This window comes from Trachemys scripta, chromosome 2 (assembly GCF_013100865.1).
Source record: "Trachemys scripta elegans isolate TJP31775 chromosome 2, CAS_Tse_1.0, whole genome shotgun sequence".
Classification (NCBI taxonomy): domain Eukaryota; kingdom Metazoa; phylum Chordata; order Testudines; family Emydidae; genus Trachemys; species Trachemys scripta.
In genome coordinates, this window is record NC_048299.1 from 281924945 (window position 1) to 281946588 (window position 21644).

The 21644-nt window shown below is 57.9% G+C and overlaps 1 protein-coding gene across 1 annotated transcript; it reads left to right on the plus strand.

Annotated features, from left to right (window-relative positions):
* The first annotated feature begins 519 nt into the window (after nt 1-519).
* Nucleotides 520-18220, plus strand: LOC117871701 (microtubule-actin cross-linking factor 1-like). The gene is made up of 9 exons (XM_034759478.1): nt 520-644; nt 3439-3608; nt 4472-4634; nt 4985-5139; nt 13466-13540; nt 15256-15373; nt 17126-17310; nt 17545-17665; nt 17788-18220. The coding sequence occupies exons 1-9, from the start codon at nt 536-538 to the stop codon at nt 17811-17813; spliced, it is 1122 nt and encodes a 373-aa protein (XP_034615369.1). The 5' UTR covers nt 520-535; the 3' UTR covers nt 17814-18220.
* Nucleotides 18221-21644: the final 3424 nt, after the last annotated feature.

The following is a 21644-nucleotide window of genomic DNA, read 5'->3' on the forward strand; positions in this document are numbered from 1 at the left end:
TCGCCCTCCCCCCTGCAATACCCTGGCCCCATGGGGCTCTGACCCTCTCCCTGCCCCACCCCCATGGGGCAGTGATATCTCTTGCCCTCCCCCCCGCAATACCCTGGCCCCATGGTGCTCTGACCCTCCCCCCCGCCCCACCCCCATGGGGCAGTGAAATCCTTCGCCCTCCCCCCTGCAATACCCTGGCCCCATGGGGCTCTGACCCTCCCCCCCGCCCCACCCCCATGGGGCAGTGATGTCCCTCGTCCTCACCGCCCCACTGCCCCGTGTCAGCTCAGCCTAGAAGCTCTTTGGGGCCTGGTCGCTCTGTGGCCCATCCAGAGCGTCCTGGAGCCGGGGGGTGAGAGGGCCCTGCCCCAGCAACCAGCCTGGCCTCCGGCAGAATGCCCAGCTGGCCCATGGGATCCGCCCTGGCTTGTACTGGGGCCCTGCCCGCCAGCCCCCAACGGTGGGGCGCACGCATCATGGGGGCCCCTCTGGGAGGAGCCCGGGCCCTGCCCCCCTTCACGCCAACTCTCCTGCCCAGGAGTTCATGGAGGAGCTGAACCGCAAACAGCCGGACGTGGAGAAGGTCACCAAAACCTGCAAGCGCAAGCTGGCCCCGGAGCTGGGGCCGCCGACCACCCGCAGGCTGGCTGCAGGTAAGGGTGCCTGCCACTGGCTCCCACGCCTGCTCCTTGATCCCCCTCGCTGCTCCCTGGATCCCCCCTCGCTGCCCCCTGGATCCTCCCTCGCTGCCCCCTGGAGCCCTCCTCACTGCCCCTCACAATCTGCCACCTCCCACTGCCCCCTGGATCCCCCCTCACTGCTCCCTGGAGCCCCCCTCGCTGCCCCCCACAATCTGCCACCTCCCACTGCCCCCTGGAGCCCCCCTCGCTGCCCCCTGGAGCCCCCCTCGCTCCCCTCTGGATCCCCCCTCGCTGCCCCCCACAATCTGCCACCTCCCACTGCCCCCTGGAGCCCCCCTCGCTGCCCCCTGGAGCCCCCCTCGCTGCCCCCTGGATCCTCCCTCGCTGCCCCCTGGAGCCCCCCTCACTGCCCCCCACAATTTGCCACCTCCCACTGCCCCCTGGAGCCCCCCTCACTGCTCCCTGGATCCCCCCTTACTGCCCCCTTGTGACAGGTTCGGTCGCAGAGACTCCCTTGGGACTGTCACCTGATGTGCTGAAACTACCTCTGAGCCCGTTTTCCCTGCCAGCCTGGGACTTCAGAACCCTGCCTTGTCGAGCCAGACACACAGACCTACTGCACACACAGACCCAGGTCTGAACCACGTCCCCAAAGCTGCAGACTTAACTGAAAACAGCTCAGCAGGTACTCCTTGTGACGGGGCTGCCCGTGGGAGCCAGCTGAGGTCACTCAATTAGGGTGAACTGCAAACAGAACGGGGCAAACAAACCCCAAACACTGGTGGATCTTCCAATACTTAGATTTACCAACCAGCACAAAACAACTTCTATATTACCATACCTTAAAGTGCCCAGCCCCAGGCCTCCATCCAGACACACCTGTCAGATATGATGATGATTACTGAAAATCTTATCTCATCGTATAAAAGAAAAGGTTCTTCCAATCCCAAAGGATCAGCCACACACCCAGGTCCAATGATAACTTAGATCTTACCCAAAATACACGCTTAGAGCCAATTCTTATTAACTAAGCTAAAATGTATTAAGAAAGAAAAGAGAGAGAGTATTGGTTAAAAGATCAATATACAGACAGACTTGAATTCAATTCTTGAGGTTCAGATACACAGCAGAGATGTGTGTTGCCAAAAGTCCTTTTAGAAATAGTCCAGAGGTTATAGTCCAATGTCCATATTCAGGGTGACACTTGTGGCTTAAAGTTTCCCCCTCTTGAAACCCAAAGCAGATGTGAGATGAAGTAGGATCATGTCCCAGGGTTCTTATACATTTCCAGCAGCCTTTCGCGTGAGAAAACAATAGGCTTAACTCTCCTTCTCCCAAACTTCGTGGCAATTAGCGCAGGGTAATTTATCCATTAAACAGTTCAGATACAAGTTACCACAACCTTCAAAGAGACATATAGACAATAATACTATTTCACTCAAATATCATCATAAATGTTAATATTCCTTTTTTGATCTTTGAATTGAAGTTATAGCAATAGACAAGACTTGTTTGCTTACATCACAAGACCTGAGCAAACATCTCCCCTTCTACCTCTAACAATGCCGGCTGCATTTCAAGCTCTATTCATTTACATATCTTCCTAACCAGTCCTTAAGGTTCACCCATGAGTCAGGTCAGTCTGAGTTAATTAACTCTTTCTGGCCCTGTCATTTTCCAATGAAATATTATATTACACTCATAACGTCACACTCCTGTCTCCAGCACCCAGACACCCAGTTCCCAATGGGATCCAAACCCCAAATACAGGGTAAACTCATAAATTGTCCGCCCTCTATAACACTGAGAGAGAGATATGCTGTTTGTTCCCCCAGGGATTAATCACTTACTCTGGGTTAATTAATAAACAAAAGTGATTTTATTAAGTATAAAAAGTAGGATTTAAGTGATTTCAAGTAATAACAGACACAACAAACTAAGTTACCAAGCAAAATTAAACAAAACATGCAAGTCTAAGCCTAATACATTAAGAAACTGATTACAGGTAAATCTCACCCTTAGAGATGTTCCAATAAGCTTTTTTCACAGACTAGACTCCTTTCTAGTCTGGGCCCAATCCTTTCCCCGGTACAGTTCTTGTTAGTTCCAGCTCAGGTGGAAAGCCGGGGTGTTCTCATGACTGCAGCCCCCTTTGTTCTGTTCCACCCCCTTTTATGGCTTTGGCACAAGGCGGGAATCTTTTGTCTCTGGGTCCCCACCCCTCCTTCTAACTGGAAAAGCACCGGGTTTAAGATGGATTCCAGTATCAGGTGACATGGTCACATGTCACTGTAAGACTTCATTCTTCATTACCCAGTACACCGAAAGGTTTGCAGGTAAATAAACCCATTCACAATCAATTGCCCTAGTCAATGGGAGCCATCAAGATTCTAAGGCACCATTAATGGCCCACAGTTTGCATAATGACAATAGGCCCTCAGAGTTATATTTCATATTTCTAGTTTCAGATACAAGCATGATACATTTATACAAATCGGATGATCACACTCAGTAGATTATAAGCTTTGTAAGGATACCTTACAAGAGACCTTTTGCATGAAGCATATCCCAGTTACATTATATTCCCACTCATTAGCATATTTCATAAAATCATATGGAGTGTAACATCACACCCCTCCTCCTCGATCTGCCCCCCCCACCTCCTGGATCCCCCCCTCACTGCCCCCTGGATCCCCCCTCACTGCCCCCCTCATCTGCCTCCTCCTACTTCTCCCTGGATCCCCGCTCACCCCCCTCGGTCCCCCCAACCCATGGGCACTGAGGCCCGTCTTTTGTCTGGCTGCAGGGCGACGCAGCGCGGTGAAACCCACCCGCACCACCCCCCAGGTGCCGCTCATCGACCTGGCGCCCCAGAGCCCCCCCATGGCGCAGCTCCTGCACCGCTGGCAGCAGCTCTGGCTCCTGGCCTTGGACCGGCAGTACCGGCTGCAGAGTGCCCTGCAGCGGCTGCGCGAGGTAGGGAGTTGGGCTCCTGCCCTGGTCTCATGGGTCCCGGCTGCAGGGTCTGCGGGGCACGTCTCAGGCACGGGCCTGGGTCAGAGCAGGGCATGCTGGGGGCCGGAGCGTGCCAGGACCCAGCCCGCTGGGCGACACGGCGTGCCCCTCGGGCCTGGGTCAGAGCAGGGCATGCTGGGGGCCGGAGCGTGCCAGGACCCAGCCCGCTGGGCGACGCGGCGTGCCCCTCGGGCCTGGGTCAGAGCAGGGCATGCTGGGGGCCGGAGCGTGCCAGGACCCAGCCCGCTGGGCGACGAGGCGTGCCCCTCGGGCCTGGGTCAGAGCAGGGCATGCTGGGGGCCGGAGCGTGCCAGGACCCAGCCCGCTGGGCGACGCGGCGTGCCCCTCGGGCCTGGTAACTCGGCACAGGCCGGACACCCCTGGCAGAGCAGGGGCAGAGCAGCCCAGCAACACTGGCTGGCGTGGCCCTTGGGGCACCCGCTGGGTGTGTCTGACGTGGCCGTGTTGCCCAGGCCCCCAGGCGCTGGCTGGGCCCTTCTCCCCAGCAGAGGTGGCAGGTGGGGTCCGTGGGAGCGGCAGGCTGGGGTGGGTGCAGGCTGGCTGATGGGATGGAAGCCAGGCCTGGCTGCGGTGTGCACCACAGCACCACACTCTGCTTCGGGCAACAGAACCCCAGCCATGGCCCATGCCCGGCCGAGCCACCCTGGGAGGGGCAGGGCACAGACGCTCCGTTTCCCTCCCCATGGCCCGTGCTCGGCTGAGCTGCCCTGGGGGGGCAGGGCACACATACTCGCTCTCCGCCTCCTGGCCCATGCCCAGCCGAGCTGCCCCCGTGGGTCATTCCTGGCATCCCTGTCTCTGAGGTGGAGGAGTTTGCGCACTTTGACTTTGGCGTCTGGAGGAAGCGGTACATGCAGTGGATCAGCCACAGGAAATCCCGCATCCTGGATGTTTTCCGAGGCATCGACCGGGACCAGGATGGGCGGATCAGCCAGCGGGAGTTCGTCCAGAGCGTCCTCTCCTCCAGTGAGCAGGGGTCCGAGCCCTGGAGTTGGGGGTGGGGGAGTCCCTCCAGGGGATCTGGGGAGCCCGGGTCCGGTTGGCCTGGTTGATGCAAGCTGCACCTCCCCACATCACCTGGTTTCCATGGTGACTAGAAGGCATCATTGGGGAGTGATGCTTTTGTAGGGTTGTAAGGGCTGATACTGGTGGGGGTGGGTGGGGGAGGGACAGGCCCTGACACTGGGGAATTTCTCCCTCCGGGAAGGACTGGGACCAGGGAGACCCAGACCAGAGCCGGGGAGCTGCCTGGCTCTCAGGGGAACCACTGCAGGGGCACTGAAAGGTTCTCTGACAGCGCGCTCCCCCCCACCCAGAATTCCCCACTAATGTCCTGGAGATGAGCGCTGTGGCCAGTATCTTTGATATGAACAGTGATGGCTTCATTGATTACTACGAGTTCGTCAGCGCTCTGCACCCCAGCCGGGACCCGCTGCGGAGGGTCGCTGACGCTGACCAGATCCAGGATGAGGTATGGCAGGGCGCGGAGCTGGGCAGCTCAGGCACTGGGAGGGCACCAGGAGCTGGAGGAGAGGAGCGTTCGCAGCTACTGCAGGGGGCGCTGGGCAGCGAGTGGGAGCCCGAGGGGACCACTGGCATCGTCTGGGCTGGCCTGTGTCATGCAGGCCAGAGACGCCCCCAGCTAACTCCTAGAGCAGAGCTTGCAGACAAACACCCAACCCGGATTTAAACCCTGCACCACCACCCTGGTACATTGTCCCACAGCCTCATTGCCCTCCCTGTGAGAAACGTAGCCTCATCTCCTGTCTGCGTTAGTCTGGCTTCAGCTTCCAGCCCTGCGATCCTGGTGGCCCTTCCTCTGCTACACTGAAGGGCCCATTATCAAACCTTTGTTCCTTGTGTCGTGCTCACAGACCGTGCTCCACTCGCCCCAGACCTGCTCGCTGTGAGCCAATAGACGGGCCAGCTGTGTGCTGGGAAACCCCACTGGAAACATTTGGTTTTCCATATAGTTCCTAAGGCCTCCGCTTCTCCCCAATTAGAGCACGGCCGTGGGGATGGGACGGGGCTGCAGTGCTGGTGTCTGCAGACCAGGCATTGGTCACCAAGTGGGTTTTTCCCACTACCCTGTCTCCGCCGCCCTCTGCCAGCAATTAGCAGGGTTTACGCCCAGTGCCCGGCCTCTGACAGGCTGGGCAGAATGCTGTTGAAAGGCTGAGAAGGGGAGGCTGGGGTCTGTCTGGATGAGGAGACAGCTCCTGTGCTCCAGTATCTGTCCCCGAGACAGTCCAGACAGGCTGGAGAGGAGTTAGCAGTGGGGCCAGGGGACTGGGGACCGGTGCAGGGATGGAGGATGCTCTGGGTATGGCTTTAACTGGCAGGTTGCACTTTCTGCAGCACAAGGTCTTGGGAACTGCATCAAGGGGAGAATAACATAGAACGATGGAGAGAGGGAGGGAGACAGCCACAGACATGGCCACACTCCAGCAGCCTTGTGCACTCTTAAGGCAAAGCTCCCATTGGCTTCAGTCGCTGCTGACCCTGAGAAGGGAGCCCAGGTTCTGACCCATACAGAGAAGGGACAAAGAAAGCAAAGGGTGGGTGGTTATGGGGGATTGCTGGAGGGCATGTTCCTTGTCTTATTGGAGCTCATTGTTTGATAATGTCCGAATTGCCAGACTGGATCAGACCCTCTGTGTCCATTAAGGGAGGATATGACTGAGGTCTATTAAAATCATGACTGGGGTGGAGAAAGTAAATAAAGAAGTGGGTGAGGGGAAAGCAGTGAATGTGTTATTCCTTGACTTTAGCAAAGTTTTTGATACGGTCTCCCACAGTATTCTGGCCGCCAAGTTGAAGAAGTATGGGCTGGATGAATGGACTATAAGGTGGATAGAAAGCTGGCTAGATCGTCGGGCTCAACGGTTAGTGATCAATGGCTCCATGTCTAGTTGGCAGCCAGTATCAAGCGGAGTGCCCCAAGGGTCGGTCCCGGGGCCGGTTTTATTCAATATCTTCATTAATGATCTGGAGGATGGCATGGACTGCACCCTCAGCAAGTTTGCAGATGACACTAAACTGGGAGGAGTAGTAGATACGCTGGAGGGTAGGGATAGGATACAGAGGGACCTAGACAATTTAGAGGATTGGGCCAAAAGAAACCTGATGAGGTTCAACAAGGACAAGTGCAGAATCCCATGCACTGCTACAGACTAGGGACTGAATGGCTAGGCAGCAGTTCTGCAGAAAAGGACCTAGGGGTTACAGTGGACAAGAAGTTGGAGATGAATCGACAGTGTGCCCTTGTTGCCAAGAAGGCTAACGGCATTTTGGGCTGTATAAGTAGGAGTATTGCCAGCAGATCGAGGGACGTGATCATTCCCCTCTATTCGACATTGGTGAGGCCTCATCTGGAGTACTGTGTCCAGTTTTGGGCCCCACACTACAAGAAGGATGTGGAAAAATTGGAAAGAATCCAGTGGAGGACAACGAAAATGATTAGGGGGCTGGAGCACATGACTTATGAGGAGAGGCTGAGGGAACTGGGATTGTTTAGTCTGCAGAAGAGAAGAACGAGGGGGGATTTGATAGCTGCTTTCAACTACCTGAAAGGGGGTTCCAAAGAGGATGGATCTAGACTGTTCTCAGTGGTGGCAGATGACAGAACAAGGAGCAATGGTCTCAAGTTGCAGTGGGGGAGGTTTAGGTTGGATATTAGGAAAAACTATTTCACTAGGAGGGTGGTGAAGCACTGGAATGGGTTCCCTAGGGAGGTGGTAGAATCTCCATCTGTGACGCAGTAGGGAGCGGGGTGGATTAACCTGGGAATGTCGTTTAGTTTCGCTGGAACTGTCTGCATGGGGGATGGGAGAGCAGGGGATGACTTTAGGTGAGGGACGGTACCTGAGCCTGTAACCTGAGCCAGGAAGGGGGGTGGGGGGAGTCAACACCTTTGCCCGGGAAACTGGACAAAGGGAGAGAGCCTGCTGGAGGGTTTTTGTTTGTTTGTTTCAGTTTTGGGCTGGCTGGGAAGACGCAGGGAACCCAAGTCTGGGGTCTAAGCTCCCTGCCCCCGCAGAGGGACTTGGCTGGGGGGTCCTGGTTGTACCTACAAGCCCTGCTTGGGACTGTGTTCCTGTCATCTAATAAACCTTCTGTGTTACTGGCTGGCTGAGAGTCCCGGTGAATTGCAGGAAGTGGGGTGCAGGGCCCTGACTCCCCCACACTCCGTGACACCATCCTTAGAGGTTTTTGAGGTCAGGCTTGACAAAGCCCTGGCTGGGATGATTTAGTTGGGGGTTGGTCCTGCTTTGAGCAGGGGGTTGGACTAGATACCTCCTGAGGTTCCTTCCAACCCTGATATTCTATGATTCTATGAAGTGTTATTTACTCCTCATAACACAAAAACTTGGGGTCACCCAATGACATTAACAGGCAGCAGGTTTAACACAAACAAAAGGAAGTATTTCTTCACACAACGCACAGTCAACCTGTGGAACTCTTTGCCAGAGGATGTTGTGAAGGCCAGAACTATAACAGGGTTCAAAAAGTAATTAGATGAGTTCCTGGAGGATAGGTCCATCAATGGCTATTAGCCAAGATGGTCAGGGATGCAACCCCATGCTCTGGGTGTCCCTAAACCTCTGAATGCCAGAAGGTGGGACTGGATGACAGGATGGGTCACTCAAAATTACCCTGCTCTGTTCATTCCCTCTGAAGCACCTGGTTCCAGCTACTGTTGGATGACAAGTTCCTGGGCTAGAGGGACCCAACATGGCTGTTCCTATGTTCAGTTGAGCTTTTTCAGTCTTTCACTATAAGGCATGTTTTCCAATCCTTTAATCATTCTTGTGGGTCTTCTCTGACCCCTCCCCAATTTATCAACATCCTTGAATTATGGATGCTAGAACTGTACCATATGGTGTTCCAGCAGCAGTCACACCAGTGCCAAATACAAAGGTACAAGAACCTCTCTGCTCCTACGTGGGAGTCCCCTGTTTATGCATCCAAGGATCCCATTAGCCCCTTGGCCACCACATCCCACTGGGGCTCATGTTCAACTGAGTATCCACCACAGCCCTCAAATCTTTTTCAGAATCCCTGCTTCCCAGGGTAGAGTTCCCCCTCCTGTGTTCTTTGCTCCTGGATATGTACATTTACATTTAGCCCTATGGTTTACTTGCACCCCGTTTACCAAGCGATCCAGGTCACTCTGAATCAGAATTTCAATCTGAATTTACCACGCCCCCAATTCTTGTGTCATTTGCAGAGGTGATCCAGTTTCTGGTTCTGGTGATGATCACTTTGATGATTTTATGTTTTCTTCTGGTCATTGATACAAATGTTAGAGCGTAGGGCCAAGCACCAGTCCCTGTGCGACCACACTGGAAACACACCCGCTCAATGACAATACCCCATTTACAGGGACATTTTGAGACCGAGCAGTTCGCCAGTTTTCAGTCCATGTAACGTGTGCCACCGTCATTTTACGTCTTTCTCGTTTTGTAATCAGTGTCGTGCGGCACCAAGTCAGACACCTTACAGAAGTCTCAATCTCTCTGTCAGCACTATCGTCTTTATCAGCCAAGCTCGGAATCTCCTCATTAGTTTGACAGGATCTAGTTTCCATAAAGCCATGTTGATTGGCATTAATTAGGATTCCGGGGAACTACAGGCCAGTCAGCCTCACCTCAGTCCCTGGAAAAATCATGGAGCAGGTCCTCAAGGAATCTATTATGAAACATTTAGAGGAGAGGAAAGTGATCAGGAACAGTCAGCATGGATTCACGAAGGGGAAGTCGTGCCTGACTAACCTAATTGCCTTCTATGATGAGATAACTGGCTCTGTGGATGAGGGGAAAGCAGTGGATGTGTTATTTCTTGACTTTAGCAAAGCTTTTGATACGGTCTCCCACAGTATTCTTGCCACCAAGTTAAAGAAGTATGGGCTGGATGAATGGACTGTAAGGTGGATAGAAAGCTGGCTAGATCGTCGGGCTCAACGGGTAGTGATCAATGGCTCCATGTCTAGTTGGCAGCCGGTTTCAAGTGGAGTGCCCCAAGGGTCGGTCCTGGGGCCGGTTTTGTTTAATATCTTTATTAATGATCTGGAGGATGGTGTGGACTGCACTCTCAGCAAGTTTGCAGATGACACTAAACTAGGAGGCGTGGTAGATACACTAGAGGGTAGGGATCGGATACAGTGGGACCTAGACAAATTAGAGGATTGGGCCAAAAAAAACCTGATGAGGTTCAACAAGGACAAGTGCAGAGTCCTGCACTTAGGACGGAAGAATCCCATGCACTGCTACAGACTAGGGACCGAATGGCTAGGTAGCAGTTCTGCTGAAAAGGACCTAGGGGTCACAGTGGACGAGAAGCTGGATATGAGTCAACAGTGTGCTCTTGTTGCCAAGAAGGCTAACGGCATTTTGGGCTGTATAAGTAGGGGCATTGCCAGCAGATCAAGGAACGTGATCGTTCCCCTTTATTCGACATTGGTGAGGCCTCATCTGGAATACTGTGTCCAGTTTTGGGCCCCACACTACAAGAAGGATGTGGAAAAATTGGAAAGAGTCCAGCGGAGGGCAACAAAAATGATTAGGGGTCTGGAGCACATGACTTATGAGGAGAGGCTGAGAGAACTGGGATTGTTTAGTCTCCAGAAGAGAAGAATGAGGGGGGATTTGATAGCAGCCTTCAACTACCTGAAGGGGGGTTCCAAAGAGGATGGAGCTCGGCTGTTCTCAGTGGTGGCAGATGACAGAACAAGGAGCAATGGTCTCAAGTTGCAGTGGGGGAGGTCCAGGTTGGATATCAGGAAAAACTATTTCACTAGGAGGGTGGTGAAACACTGGAATGCGTTACCTAGGGAGGTGGTGGAGTCTCCTTCCTTGGAGGTTTTTAAGGCCCGGCTTGACAAAGCCTTGGCTGGGATGATTTAGCTGGGAATTGGTCCTGCTTTGAGCAGGGGGTTGGACTAGATGACCTCTTGAGGTCCCTTCCAACTCTGATATTCTATGATTCTATGATTCTATGATTCTATGAATTACATTACCCGCCTTTACTTCGGTATTAATTGAGTCCCGTGTCAACCACTCTGTTATCTTGCCCAGGATCGAAGTCAGCCTGACAGGCCTGTAATTGCCCAGGTTGTTTCCCCATCGTGAACTCACCCAGGGCTGCAGAGCCTGTGCACTGGGGCAGTGTGCGGGGCCTGCGGGCTTAGTCACGGGGCAGGCAGAGCGGGCGGACCCTGGTCCCAGGGCATTGGCAGGGTGTAGGGGGGCCACGACCTGAGTTTTTTTGATGGGCAAGTTCAGGTGCCATCACGGCATCCTTTAAAAGGCTGGAGTTTGCGGGGAGAGGTTGGGCTGAGCCCTGTCTGGGACACGTGCCTGGGCTGGGGAGCGGCTCACGCTGTTTAACGATATTAGGAGCGGGTGAAACCTAGCGGTGGAATCAGGCTGGCGTCTTTACCAGTGATCTGGAAGAACAGACAGACTCGCTGACGTAAGGAAAGCAAGAGCGTACGATTATCCCGGAAAATACCTCGTCCCACTGGGATGAGCCGGCGGAGCAATAACACGACCTTTCTCCTGGGCTACTGGCACTGGCTTCACGCTGCGCGACCTGAGCCATTGAGTCTTTCTCAGCGACTTCCCTCACCTCAGATCGCGAGGTGCAGCTGCTGCCCTGCATCTTCGCTGCCAGTGTTAGCCACCACGTCCAGGGCTCACGCTGGCCTGTCCACCTCGCATAATGCCCAGGGCGATATTCCAGACAAGCCTTCCTCGCTGATGGCGTAGCAATCCCTTACTTCAGATGTTACACGCACACACACACACACACACACACACGATGAGGTACAGGTTGGACTCAGGGGAGTTGGCTAAGATTGGCCTCCATGTTTCGTGGTCAAAGACAAAGCTGCAAAATCCAGGACCAGGTCCACCTACGATTCCAATCTCTGAATAACGAAACTGTCGAAGCAGTCTCCAACGTTTGCTATTTGGTTTCTATACTCATCAGTTCCTCCAACTCTCACACGGAGGTTCTCCGTTGGATTGGCATCGCTGCGTCTGCCAGGGGTTGTTTACAACAAATATGGAATCAGCCTCATCCCAGCACCACAACCAAGTTCAGGATCTATTTGAGTTGTAGCGTCTCCGGACTGTTGTCCGGCTGCCAAACGTGGATGCTGTGCTGCTCAGATTGGGCAGAGCTGGAACTTTCCACACAACATGCCAGCGTCGTATATTGGGCATAAAGTGGGATGACTTCATCTGTAAGGCAGATGTTTACGGTCGCTCTGGTCTACAGACTCCCGGGGCCATTGTCCGCAGACAGTGTCTTACGCTTTTCGGACATGTCACAAGAATGCCACAAGACAGTCCAGCGAACGTCATTCTCCGGGTGGCTCGTAACATCTGGGATAAAATTCCACCACCTCAGGGCTGCAGGTGGTGCAGAGGCAGACCCCCTATTACATGGGTTCATCTCGTCTGTTCCCATGTTGACTCTTGGGCCATCAAGCCCTTGTGACCGCGCAGGAACGGAACGAATGGTGAGTGATCGCTTCAGCCAACTGCTCGGCTAAGCGTTGAAGAAGACAAATAATGCTGGGAACTGGTCACAGGGTGAGCTGGATCGCCTGGGATGGCGGCTCGTTTGAACAGGGTGCGTTTGGACACAGTGAAATGCAAGGTCAGACATCTAACAACAAAACCGGAGGTGGCACCGCATGGGGGCTGGATTCCAAGGCAGTGACCCTGCAAAGGACTGAGACCTTGTGGCAGAGCTCCTGGTGCAGCCGTGGGGCCCAGCCGGGTGATAGGATCCCAGGCTGTGTGCGCAGGGGAATAGAGAGAGGGAGCAGGGAGGTGATTTGACCTGCATGCAGCACTCCCGAGCCCTTACTGGGATTCTGCGTCCTGTCCTGGGCTCCACATTGGAAACAGGAGGCTGTGACGCTGGAGAGCCACAGACAGAATTCCAGGGCTGCCAGCGAGAGCCTCAAAGCGCCCGCTCTGTTGAGTTTCGAGACCGGCAGAGAGGTGCCGTGCTCGCAGCCTGCAAGGACCGATGGGGAGAGTGCTGACAGCAGCTGGCCCGAGAAAGAGGCACCGGCTGGAAGCTGAAGCTGGACCAATTCAGCCTGGCAATGAGGGGCAGGATTTTAACAGAGGGGTGGGTAGCCATGGAACAATTTGCCAAGGGTCGGGGTGGGCTCTCCCGCGCTGGAGTCCAGCCTGACTGGAACACGCTTTAGCCAAGCACACGCTGCGGGGCTCAGCACAGGGGTCGCTGGGCTGCGCTACATAGGAGCTCAGGCGAGATACTCTAACGGGCTCCCTTGCCTGGATCTATGAATTGTGCCGCCCTCGGAGCCCGGGGGAGGAAACAATCAGACCTGTGGGGGGGCTCCAGTTGCCCTTCGCCGTCGTCGCCCCCTGTGATGTCACCATGCCAGCCCGCCCTGACACAGGGTACATGGGGAGGAGTGTGCCAGCCACAGCCGTCCTGCTCCATATGGCTGATGGGTTGAATCGGGGCTCTGGGGTCATGCCCCACCTGGCAGGCAGGCTGGAGCTGTTCCTGCCCCTTCACCCCGGCGTCTGCGAGGGCCACACCAGGGCTGGGCAGCTCGCAGACCGGTGCAGGGCCCAGGGCTCAGAGCAGATGGGGAAGGTGATGGAGGGAGGGAGGAAGGGCAGATGCTGGCGGGGACGGGGGGTCTCTCCAGGCTGTAGCCAGCTCATGGAGTCCCAGTCTCTGGAGGCCGTGGTGGGCGGTCACAGACCTCACGCTGCCCCGGCCCTTGTGCTGTGTTCCAGGTAAACCGGCAGGTGGCCCAGTGCAGCTGCGCCAAGCGCTTCCAGGTGGAACAGATCAGTGCCAATCGGTACCGGGTAAGTGCCACCCCTGGGCCTGTGCTGCCTCCCGCCTGCCCTTGGAGAGCTGGGACTGCCAGAGCCTGGCGTGTCCCTGCCCACTCGGACACCTGGGTCCATGAGCGCGGACACCGCACTTATCCTGAGTCTCCCTCAGCCATGACCTCTCTCTGCCGGGGAGCCGGGAGAGGGTCAGCCCACTGGGCCAGAGCTGAGACTTGGGGCTGAGCCCTCCCTGCCCCTTGGGCCCCACACAGCAGCCCAGTGAGGTGCCCGGTCAGTACAGAGGGGCCGCAGCTCCCCCGGTCAGTACGGAGATTCTGCGGCTCCTCCCCCTCCCCCCCGCGTCAGTACAGAGGGGCCACGGCTCCCCCATGCTGGTCAGTACGGAGAGGCTGTTCCCTCCTTCCCCCCATCAGTACAGCGAGGCCGTGGCTCCCTATTCCCACCCCCCGGTCAGTACGGAGAGGCCGTGTCCCACCCGCCCCAGCACAGCCAGGCTCCCCATCATCGGGGGAACCAGCTCCTGCTGTGACTGGCTGGAGAAGGCGTTTGGCCAGGCCCAGGCCCGGCTCTCTCAGGCACTGGGCTGGAGAGACCCGGGAAGGGGCAGCGTTCGCAGATGGGGCCATGCGATGTAATTCAGTGGAGCTGCGAGGAGACGCCGGTGCTCCAGGGGGGCCCCACTGAGCCGGAGAACGGGGTCGACAATGCAAAGCCCTGTCCATTGCAGAGACGTTTTCCCTGAGCTCCTCTCACGGTCTGGGCCCTGCGCTCGCTGCACCCGCTCCGGAGAGGGGCCTGGGCAGCCCAGGGCAGCCCCCACTCAGTGCACAGCCAGGTGGGGCTGGGGGATGTCCTAGAGCCGCTCTGTACATGGGTGAGACTCTGCACCCAGGGCTTGGCACCGTGGCTCAGAAAGGGCCTGACAGGATCCGAGCAGGGTTGGAGGCAGGTGACGGGATGATTGGGGGCTAGCGAGACCCGTGGCTAGGAGGCCGGGAGCCTGGGGGTGGGGGTTGGAGGTGGGCGACGGGACGATTGGGGGCTAGTGAGACCCATGGCTAGGAGGCCGGGAGCCTGGGGCTGGCGGTTGGAGGCGGGCGACGGAATGATTGGGAGCTAGCGAGACCCGTGGCTAGGAGACCGGGAGCCTGGGGTAGGGGTTGGAGGCGGGCGACGGAACGATTGGGAGCTAGCGAGACCCGTGGCTAGGAGCCCGGGAGCCCGGGGCTGGGAGTTGGAGGCGGGCAACGGGACGATTGGGGGCTAGCGAGACCCGTGGCTAGGAGGCCGGGAGCCTGGGGTTGGGTGTTGGAGGTGGGCGACGGGATGATTGGGGGCGAGCGAGAGCAATGGCTAGGAGGCCGGGAGCCTGGGGCTGGGGGTTGGAGAGGGACGATGATAATTTGGCTCCTCCCAGGCGTCCCGACCCGTGTAGGTGCTGGCTCACCCTAGCCGTGCCCAGCACAGCCCCTGCAGACACCTGCCCCGTCAGCAGCCCCACGCCATGGCTGGCTGGCTGCCGCTGGAGCACAAGGGGCTGTTGTTCCTACTACGAGGGTGACCAGGGACAGTCCCAATACTGGGGGCTTTGTCTCGTATTGGTGCCTATGACCCCACCCCCGACCTGGCTTGTCACCCTGCTGTCTGGTCACCCTAGTGCTCCCCTCGGGCCGGGCCCTGGCTGCAGAGCCCCGGCGCCTCACGCTGCCCCCGCCCTTTGCCTGCAGTTCGGGGAGTCGCAGCAGCTGCGCATGGTGCGGATCCTGCGCAGCACCTTGATGGTGCGAGTGGGGGGAGGCTGGATCGCGCTCGACGAGTTCCTGGTGAAGAACGACCCCTGCAGAGGTAGGCGGAGCGGCGGGGCCTGGGCTCCCTGCAGCACATGGGCCAGAGCCAGAGATCTTGGGGGGGCCGCCCCGGCCGCAGGGGGACCTGGGGCTCAGCTGGGGGAATTACCCCTTCGCCCTGTGCCTGGGGGTGAGGTCACTGGCTGGCTGGCGGCCTGGAAACGGCTCACGTTGTCCCCTCCCCAGGGGCCTGGTTTTCCTGTGGGTCTAGGGCCGGGTCAGGGAGTAGGGGGGCTGCTCAGCTCCCCGGCGGCTCCTCGCTGGAGTCCTGCAGCCTGTGTCTGCATTTCCACTCCAGTCAGAGCCTGTCCACAGGGCTCGGTACATGATGGGGGACCCCTGCCATGGGCCCCCCGGCATCCCACTCACAGCAGTGCCTGGCTTGCTCAGCTGTCATTGCCGCCCAGGGCCCCTCGCCAGCCCCCTGGCTCCCTTACGCAGGCCCTAAACGCTTGAGTCCCTGGCCCCACTGCTAACCCACAGGTCCCCCTGCCCAGTAGTGAGAGGAGGGGACCCAGGCTAGGGGGGCAGAGCCCTCCCGCCTGCCCTGTGCCCTCTGGGGAGCCCTGGCCTGGCCCGGCCCGGCCCAACCCAGCTCAGCCAGTGCTGCCCTTGGGTGCCCCAGGCTGTGGCTGGGCCGGAGCCCCCAGGGAGCAGCGGGGCGGGGGGGGGGAACTGGCTGAGACTAGCAGGGTTTCACCCCCTCCCCTGTTGGGCTCCTGGGTGGGGGCTTCACTGCCTGGCTGAGCAGGGCAGGGGGTAGCGGAGCCCGAGCTGCCCCCAGAATGGCCGGAGCGGGGTAGCATGGAGCTAGGGCGAGTGGGGGGCTCGGTGTCTGTGCTCTGCCTGTGCCAACCAGCAGGGGGTGCCCCAGCCCAAGGGATGCGGATGGCTGCGGCCCTGGAAGTCGTGTCCCAAAGCTGGGAGTGTCCCAGTGCCGGACGGGCAGACAGATATTCCCTCCCGCCGGCCCCGAGCCACAGGCTCCCGCAGCAGCAAGAAACACGCCGGGCTTGGTGCAAGCTTGTTTTGTGCTCAGAGCCCTCAGAACAAGAGCCGACTATCAAACCCAGGAGTCCTAGCCCCAAGCTGTAATCCCCACACCTCCCAGAGCCGGGGAGAGAACCCAGGAGTCCTAGCCCCCAGCTGCAACCCCCACACCTCCCAGAGCCGGGGAGAGAACCAAGGAGTCCTAGCCCCCAGCTGCAACTCCCACACCTCCCAGAGCCGGGGAGAGAACCCAGGAGTCCTGGCTCCCCGCCCCCGCCCCAACCCACTAAATCCTGGCTCCCAGCCCCTGCTCTAACACACCTGCCCCAACTCCCCTCCCAGAGCTGGAGAGAGAACCCTGGCTCCCAGCCCCCCCTTGGTCTACCCATTTGACCCCACTCACTTCCCAGAGGCAGGGAGAGAACCCAGGAGTCCTGGCTCCCAGCCCTCTCCCCTCCCCCACCCCACTCGACCGTGCTAAGTCATGTCTCATAGAATCTGCAGCCCAAACCTACCCCAGCTGGTCCCCTGGGAATAATCCGCTGGGCAGCAGCTGTTCATCCCAGCTGTGGCTGCCCCACTGGCAGACCCAGCCAGGGCCCAGGGCCAGCCCTGGTGACTCCCTCCCAGGAGCCCCTGGCACGCCGAGTTAGGCCATGCCCCCCGCAGCCTGGGCCTGTGCTCAGCATGGCCCTGCCGGCGGGCAGCCGCTGCCTGTGCCCGCAGCCTCTCGCTCACCGGCTCCGTCTCCCCTGAGCAGTGAAGGGTCGGACCAACCTGAAGATCAATGAGAAATACCTGTCTCCAGACGCCTTAGGGGCCACGACCGCCGGTGCCGGCAGCCAGTCAGCCCCCCCCTCCAAAGTGCTGTCCCCCAGCCGCTCCAACTCCAGCCTCAGCCTCTACAGCAGCGCCTCAGCCCCCAGCAGCCCCCTGGCCAGGAAGGTAAGAACCGCCGGCCTGGGGAGCCCAGGGAGCCACGGGAGCGGGACCCATGGCGGGGTGTGTCCCCTGCACGGAGGGCAGGGCCCCACAGGGACTGGGATCCCCACAGGGGCCCTGGAGCCCGGGATCACACGCGGGCTGGATTCCCCAACCCAGGCTCTGCCTGGCCACAGCCCTGCAGCGAGCTCCTTCCCCAGCCGTGTCCTCGAGTAACCGCCTCTCCTCTGCCCCCAGGCTGTCCTGCGCCGGACGCGCTCCGGAGACCGCTGCCCCCGTTCCCGCAGCTCCCTCCTGGCTGACGGGGCTGAGCTGAGCTTCTCCGCCCCCCAGGCCAGCACAGAGGCTGCGCCCCCAGGTGAGAGCCCACGAGCAGACTCCAGCAGCCTGGGAAGGGGTAGCAGGAGGCCTCCCACCCCCTGGCCCTGGGGTCTGCCCCTGCTGCTCTTGGACCAGGCCCTCTCTCTGCTTTGCTTCCAGAGCCCCCCGAAGGCCCCCCCACCTGAGAGCGCAGCCCGAGAGCACCCGTCGGAGCGGCCCCCCGGCCCCAGGGATGGGCAGGCGCCCTCCCCGGCCCAGCCCGAGCCCCATTCAGGATTTTCTGCCCTTCTCGATGGCTGCGCCAGCAGAGCCGCTTCCACGCCGCAGATGTGGCTCCAAGGCGGGAGAGGGTGGAAGACCCCGGCCCCAACCCTTCAGCAGAGAGCTGTGTGTATGTGTGTGTGTGTGAACCTCGGGGTGTGTGTGTGTGTGTGTGTGTGTACCTCCGTGTGTACCTCGTGGGGTGTATGTGTACATGTGTGTGAACCTCGCAGGGTGTGTACCTGCATGTGTACCTCACAGGGTCTGTGTGTGCACCTCGGGGGGGGGGGGGTCTGCCTGCGCATGTGTCACGGAGTCCCCGGGAGATGCTCTGGAACTGCTCCCCACAAAGCCAGTCAGGACTTTGGGGAGCCTCCTCTCCCTCGGAGCAGACTGTCTTCAGGGCAAGAAGCTCACACGGCTTCACCTCCTGGGTCTCTCCTTGTAGCATTCAGCATATGCCCCTCCGTGCGCTTCCCACAGCGAGTCTGCCCAGGTGGGGTCCTGGGGCAGCCAGAGGGTTCTGCACCCCCACTTCGCAGTCAGACGTGACTCTCAGCCAGCCAGTAACACAGAGGTTTATTAGACGACAGGAACATGGTCTAACACAGAGCTTGTAGGTCCAGCGAACAGGACCCTTCCGTCGGGTCCATTCTGGGGTCCAGCGAGGCAGACCCCCATCTGCCCTCAATCCCCGTCCCCAGCCAGCTCCAAACTCCAAACCCCCGGCCAGCCCCTCCTTCTCTCAGCTTTGTCTCTTTCCCGGGGCAGGAGGTCACCTGACCTCTTTGTTCACCTTTAGCTATTCCCTTGCAGGGAGGCAGGGCCCCGGCCATTTGTTGCCAGGATACAGAGTGTTCGGTGATTTATGCACACTGGAGACTTAAGAAACTGAGGCACCCACACAGTATTCAGAGGAACATTAAGAACAGTCCCACTTCGTCACAGCGTGTACCTTGGAGGGTGGGGGGGGCGTGTCTCACAGGCTGTGCATGTACCTGTCTGTGTAATTCATGGGGGAGGAGGTGTAACTCTGTGTGTACATCAGGGGGCGTGTACCTCAGGGGGTGTACTTGCATGTGTACCTCACAGGGTGTGTGTGTTCTTGCATCTGTACCATGGGATAGTGCGTGTGTGTGTGTGTGGACCTGCGTGTGCAGGGCCAACTCCAGGGTTTTGGCCGCCCCAAGTAGCCAAAAAAAAAAAAAAAAAAGCCGCGATCGCGATCTGCGGCGGCAATTCGGTGGGAGGTGCTTCGTTCCGAGCGGGAGTGAGGGACTGTCCGCCAAATTGCTGCCGAATAGCTGGATGTGTCGCCCCTCTCAGGAGCGGCCGCCCCAAGCACCTGCTTGACAAGCTGGTGCCTGGACCCGGCCCTGTGCGTGTGGACCTCGCAGGCCGTGTGTGTGTACCTCATGGGGTGTGTGTGTGTACCTGCATGTGTACCTCATGGGGTGTGTACACCTGTGTGTGTACTTTGGGGTGTGTGTGTGTGTGTGTGTGTACCTCGGGGGGGGAGGGTGCCCACATGCTCTGCTGAGAGCTCTGCCTGTCCCCGGCTCGCAGGGCAGGGAGCCAGAGGGACCCGTGGGCAGGGCTCTGCTGTGTCCATCTGTCGTGCCGCTGGGCCTGGCCCAGGACATATGCAAACACCCCATGAAACACACCAGACTGCGCCCTCTCCGGGCACTCGCTAACTCCCCCGGCGCAGGGGGGAGACGGCTCAGGGTGACGGCAGAGGCATCCCCAGCCCCCTACCCCTGGAGACAGACCCTGGCATCTCACCCGGCCCTGAAGACTCTGCCCTCAGCATCCCTGGGGCTGGAACAGCAGGTGCAAGGACCAGCCCCGTCACCATGAGCGTAGTCTGCTCTGGTGCTGCACTGTTAAACCTGGCACTGCGGTAGCTGGGAGCCCCCAGCCAGTGCTACTGCCCCNAGTTTCCTTCCTCAGTGTCCCCCTTCCCAGCTCTGACACCACAGAGCCTTGCCTGTGTCCCTGTTCCCATTCCCCCACTTAGCGAAACATGATTCCAATTCCCCGACCCCCAGTCCCTGTTCCCATCCCCCTCCCTTCCTGACTGACTGCAGACTATGTAGTAAAACTTGAGTTCTGCTTAGTTAGACCTTAACCAATCATTTTACTGAAATTTTACTAACCAATTCTAACATACTGTAACATGGTTATTTAACCAATTATATCCCACCACCTTAATTGGTTTACACCCAACAAAATTAATTATACCGCAGACAGAAACAATCACAGAACCAGACAGAGATTATACAGACAAACAATAGGGAAGTGGAGACTACAGTGATAGAACAATAGAGAAATGAGGATTTCACATCCCAGCTATTGATAAGTGAGTTCTTGCCAGACAGGATCCAATCAAACTAAGTTTCCTTTTACATCTTTTAGGCTCTTCCCTTTCTCTGGAGGTGATAGGAATATCAGGACAGGATTGTATTCCTATGTCATGGACTCACAGATTGTGCCCACTCTTTGCCCCGTGCGGTCCGTGGGAGGTACCCCTTTTAGTGAGACAGCCCTTCTCGGGGGTCCACTCTCTCTCGGGGTCAGGCCCCTCCACCTCCTGGAGCCGCACCTCTCTGAGCCTTAGCACGTCTGTCTCTGCCGTGGACCCCCTCAGGGAGTCCCCTCGCTCTGGACCCCCGGGGCCTCCACCCCCGAAGGGGTTGATGCCACCCTGTTCTCTAGACCGGAGTGACTCCCAGCCAGCATAAAACAGGAGGATTTGTTGAGAGTTGAACACGACCCAGGAAACTCTCAGGGCCTCAGGCCTGGCCTCCCTCAGCCCAGCACATCCCAGTCTCTCTGCCTCCAGGTGGGCTCTGCCTGCTCCCCCTCTCCAGCCCTGAGCCCCCCTGCTCCCAGATGGGCATCTGAGATCCCCGGTCCCAGGCCCACCTCTGTCCATTGTCTTCTCTCTAGGTAAACAGGGTCGTAAACCGGGGCCTCCTCTCCTCGCTTCTGTCTTCTGGCTGGAACCAGCTGGTTAGGTCACTGGGTCCTCACTCTGCAGCCCATTGTCCGCCCACTGGCCAGAACCGGCTGTGACTCCTGAACTGGGTCTCCGGGTCCGGTCGCTGGGGTATCCATCCTCCAGGCCATTGGCTGGGGTCCCACGTTCCCTCTCCGGTCCTCTGCAAAAACACACCCCCTCTCCCCTCACCTTGTTAAACAGTAATACCCAGGGAAACTGAGTCCCACCCCCTCTGCATGCAAACCATTGAAACCCCACAGAAAACAAACAAGAAAATCCCCCACTTCATCACATTCTAACAGCCCAATCGCACCTTATTTCAGTGTGACTAGTTTGGAATGTGAGGATGTGACCAGACACTTCCCAGTTTATGGCTGGCCTCTGCTGCTTAGCCGAAGGCCTTAGCCTAAGAACCAGACCTCAGACTGTCACAGTGAGAGAAGGCCCTTACACAGACAGACAGTGATTTTGATTCTCTTTCTTTCTTTCTTTTATACCTCTATAACTAGCTAAGTGATAAAAATACACCTACATTCTCAAAGGCTGCACTCAAATCCCTGTGCATCACGTCTGCCATATTCTCCTCTGAACAACGCCGTTATTTTCTCAAAGAAAGAACAGGTGAGTCTGGCCTGGGCTGCCTTGGTAAACCCGGCTGTGTTACGGCCCCTGTACCACCGGCCTGCAGGAATTTCATTCTGCTTTCCTCCCCCGTCGTTCTACGGCCTGGTGTGCTCCCACGGTCAGACTA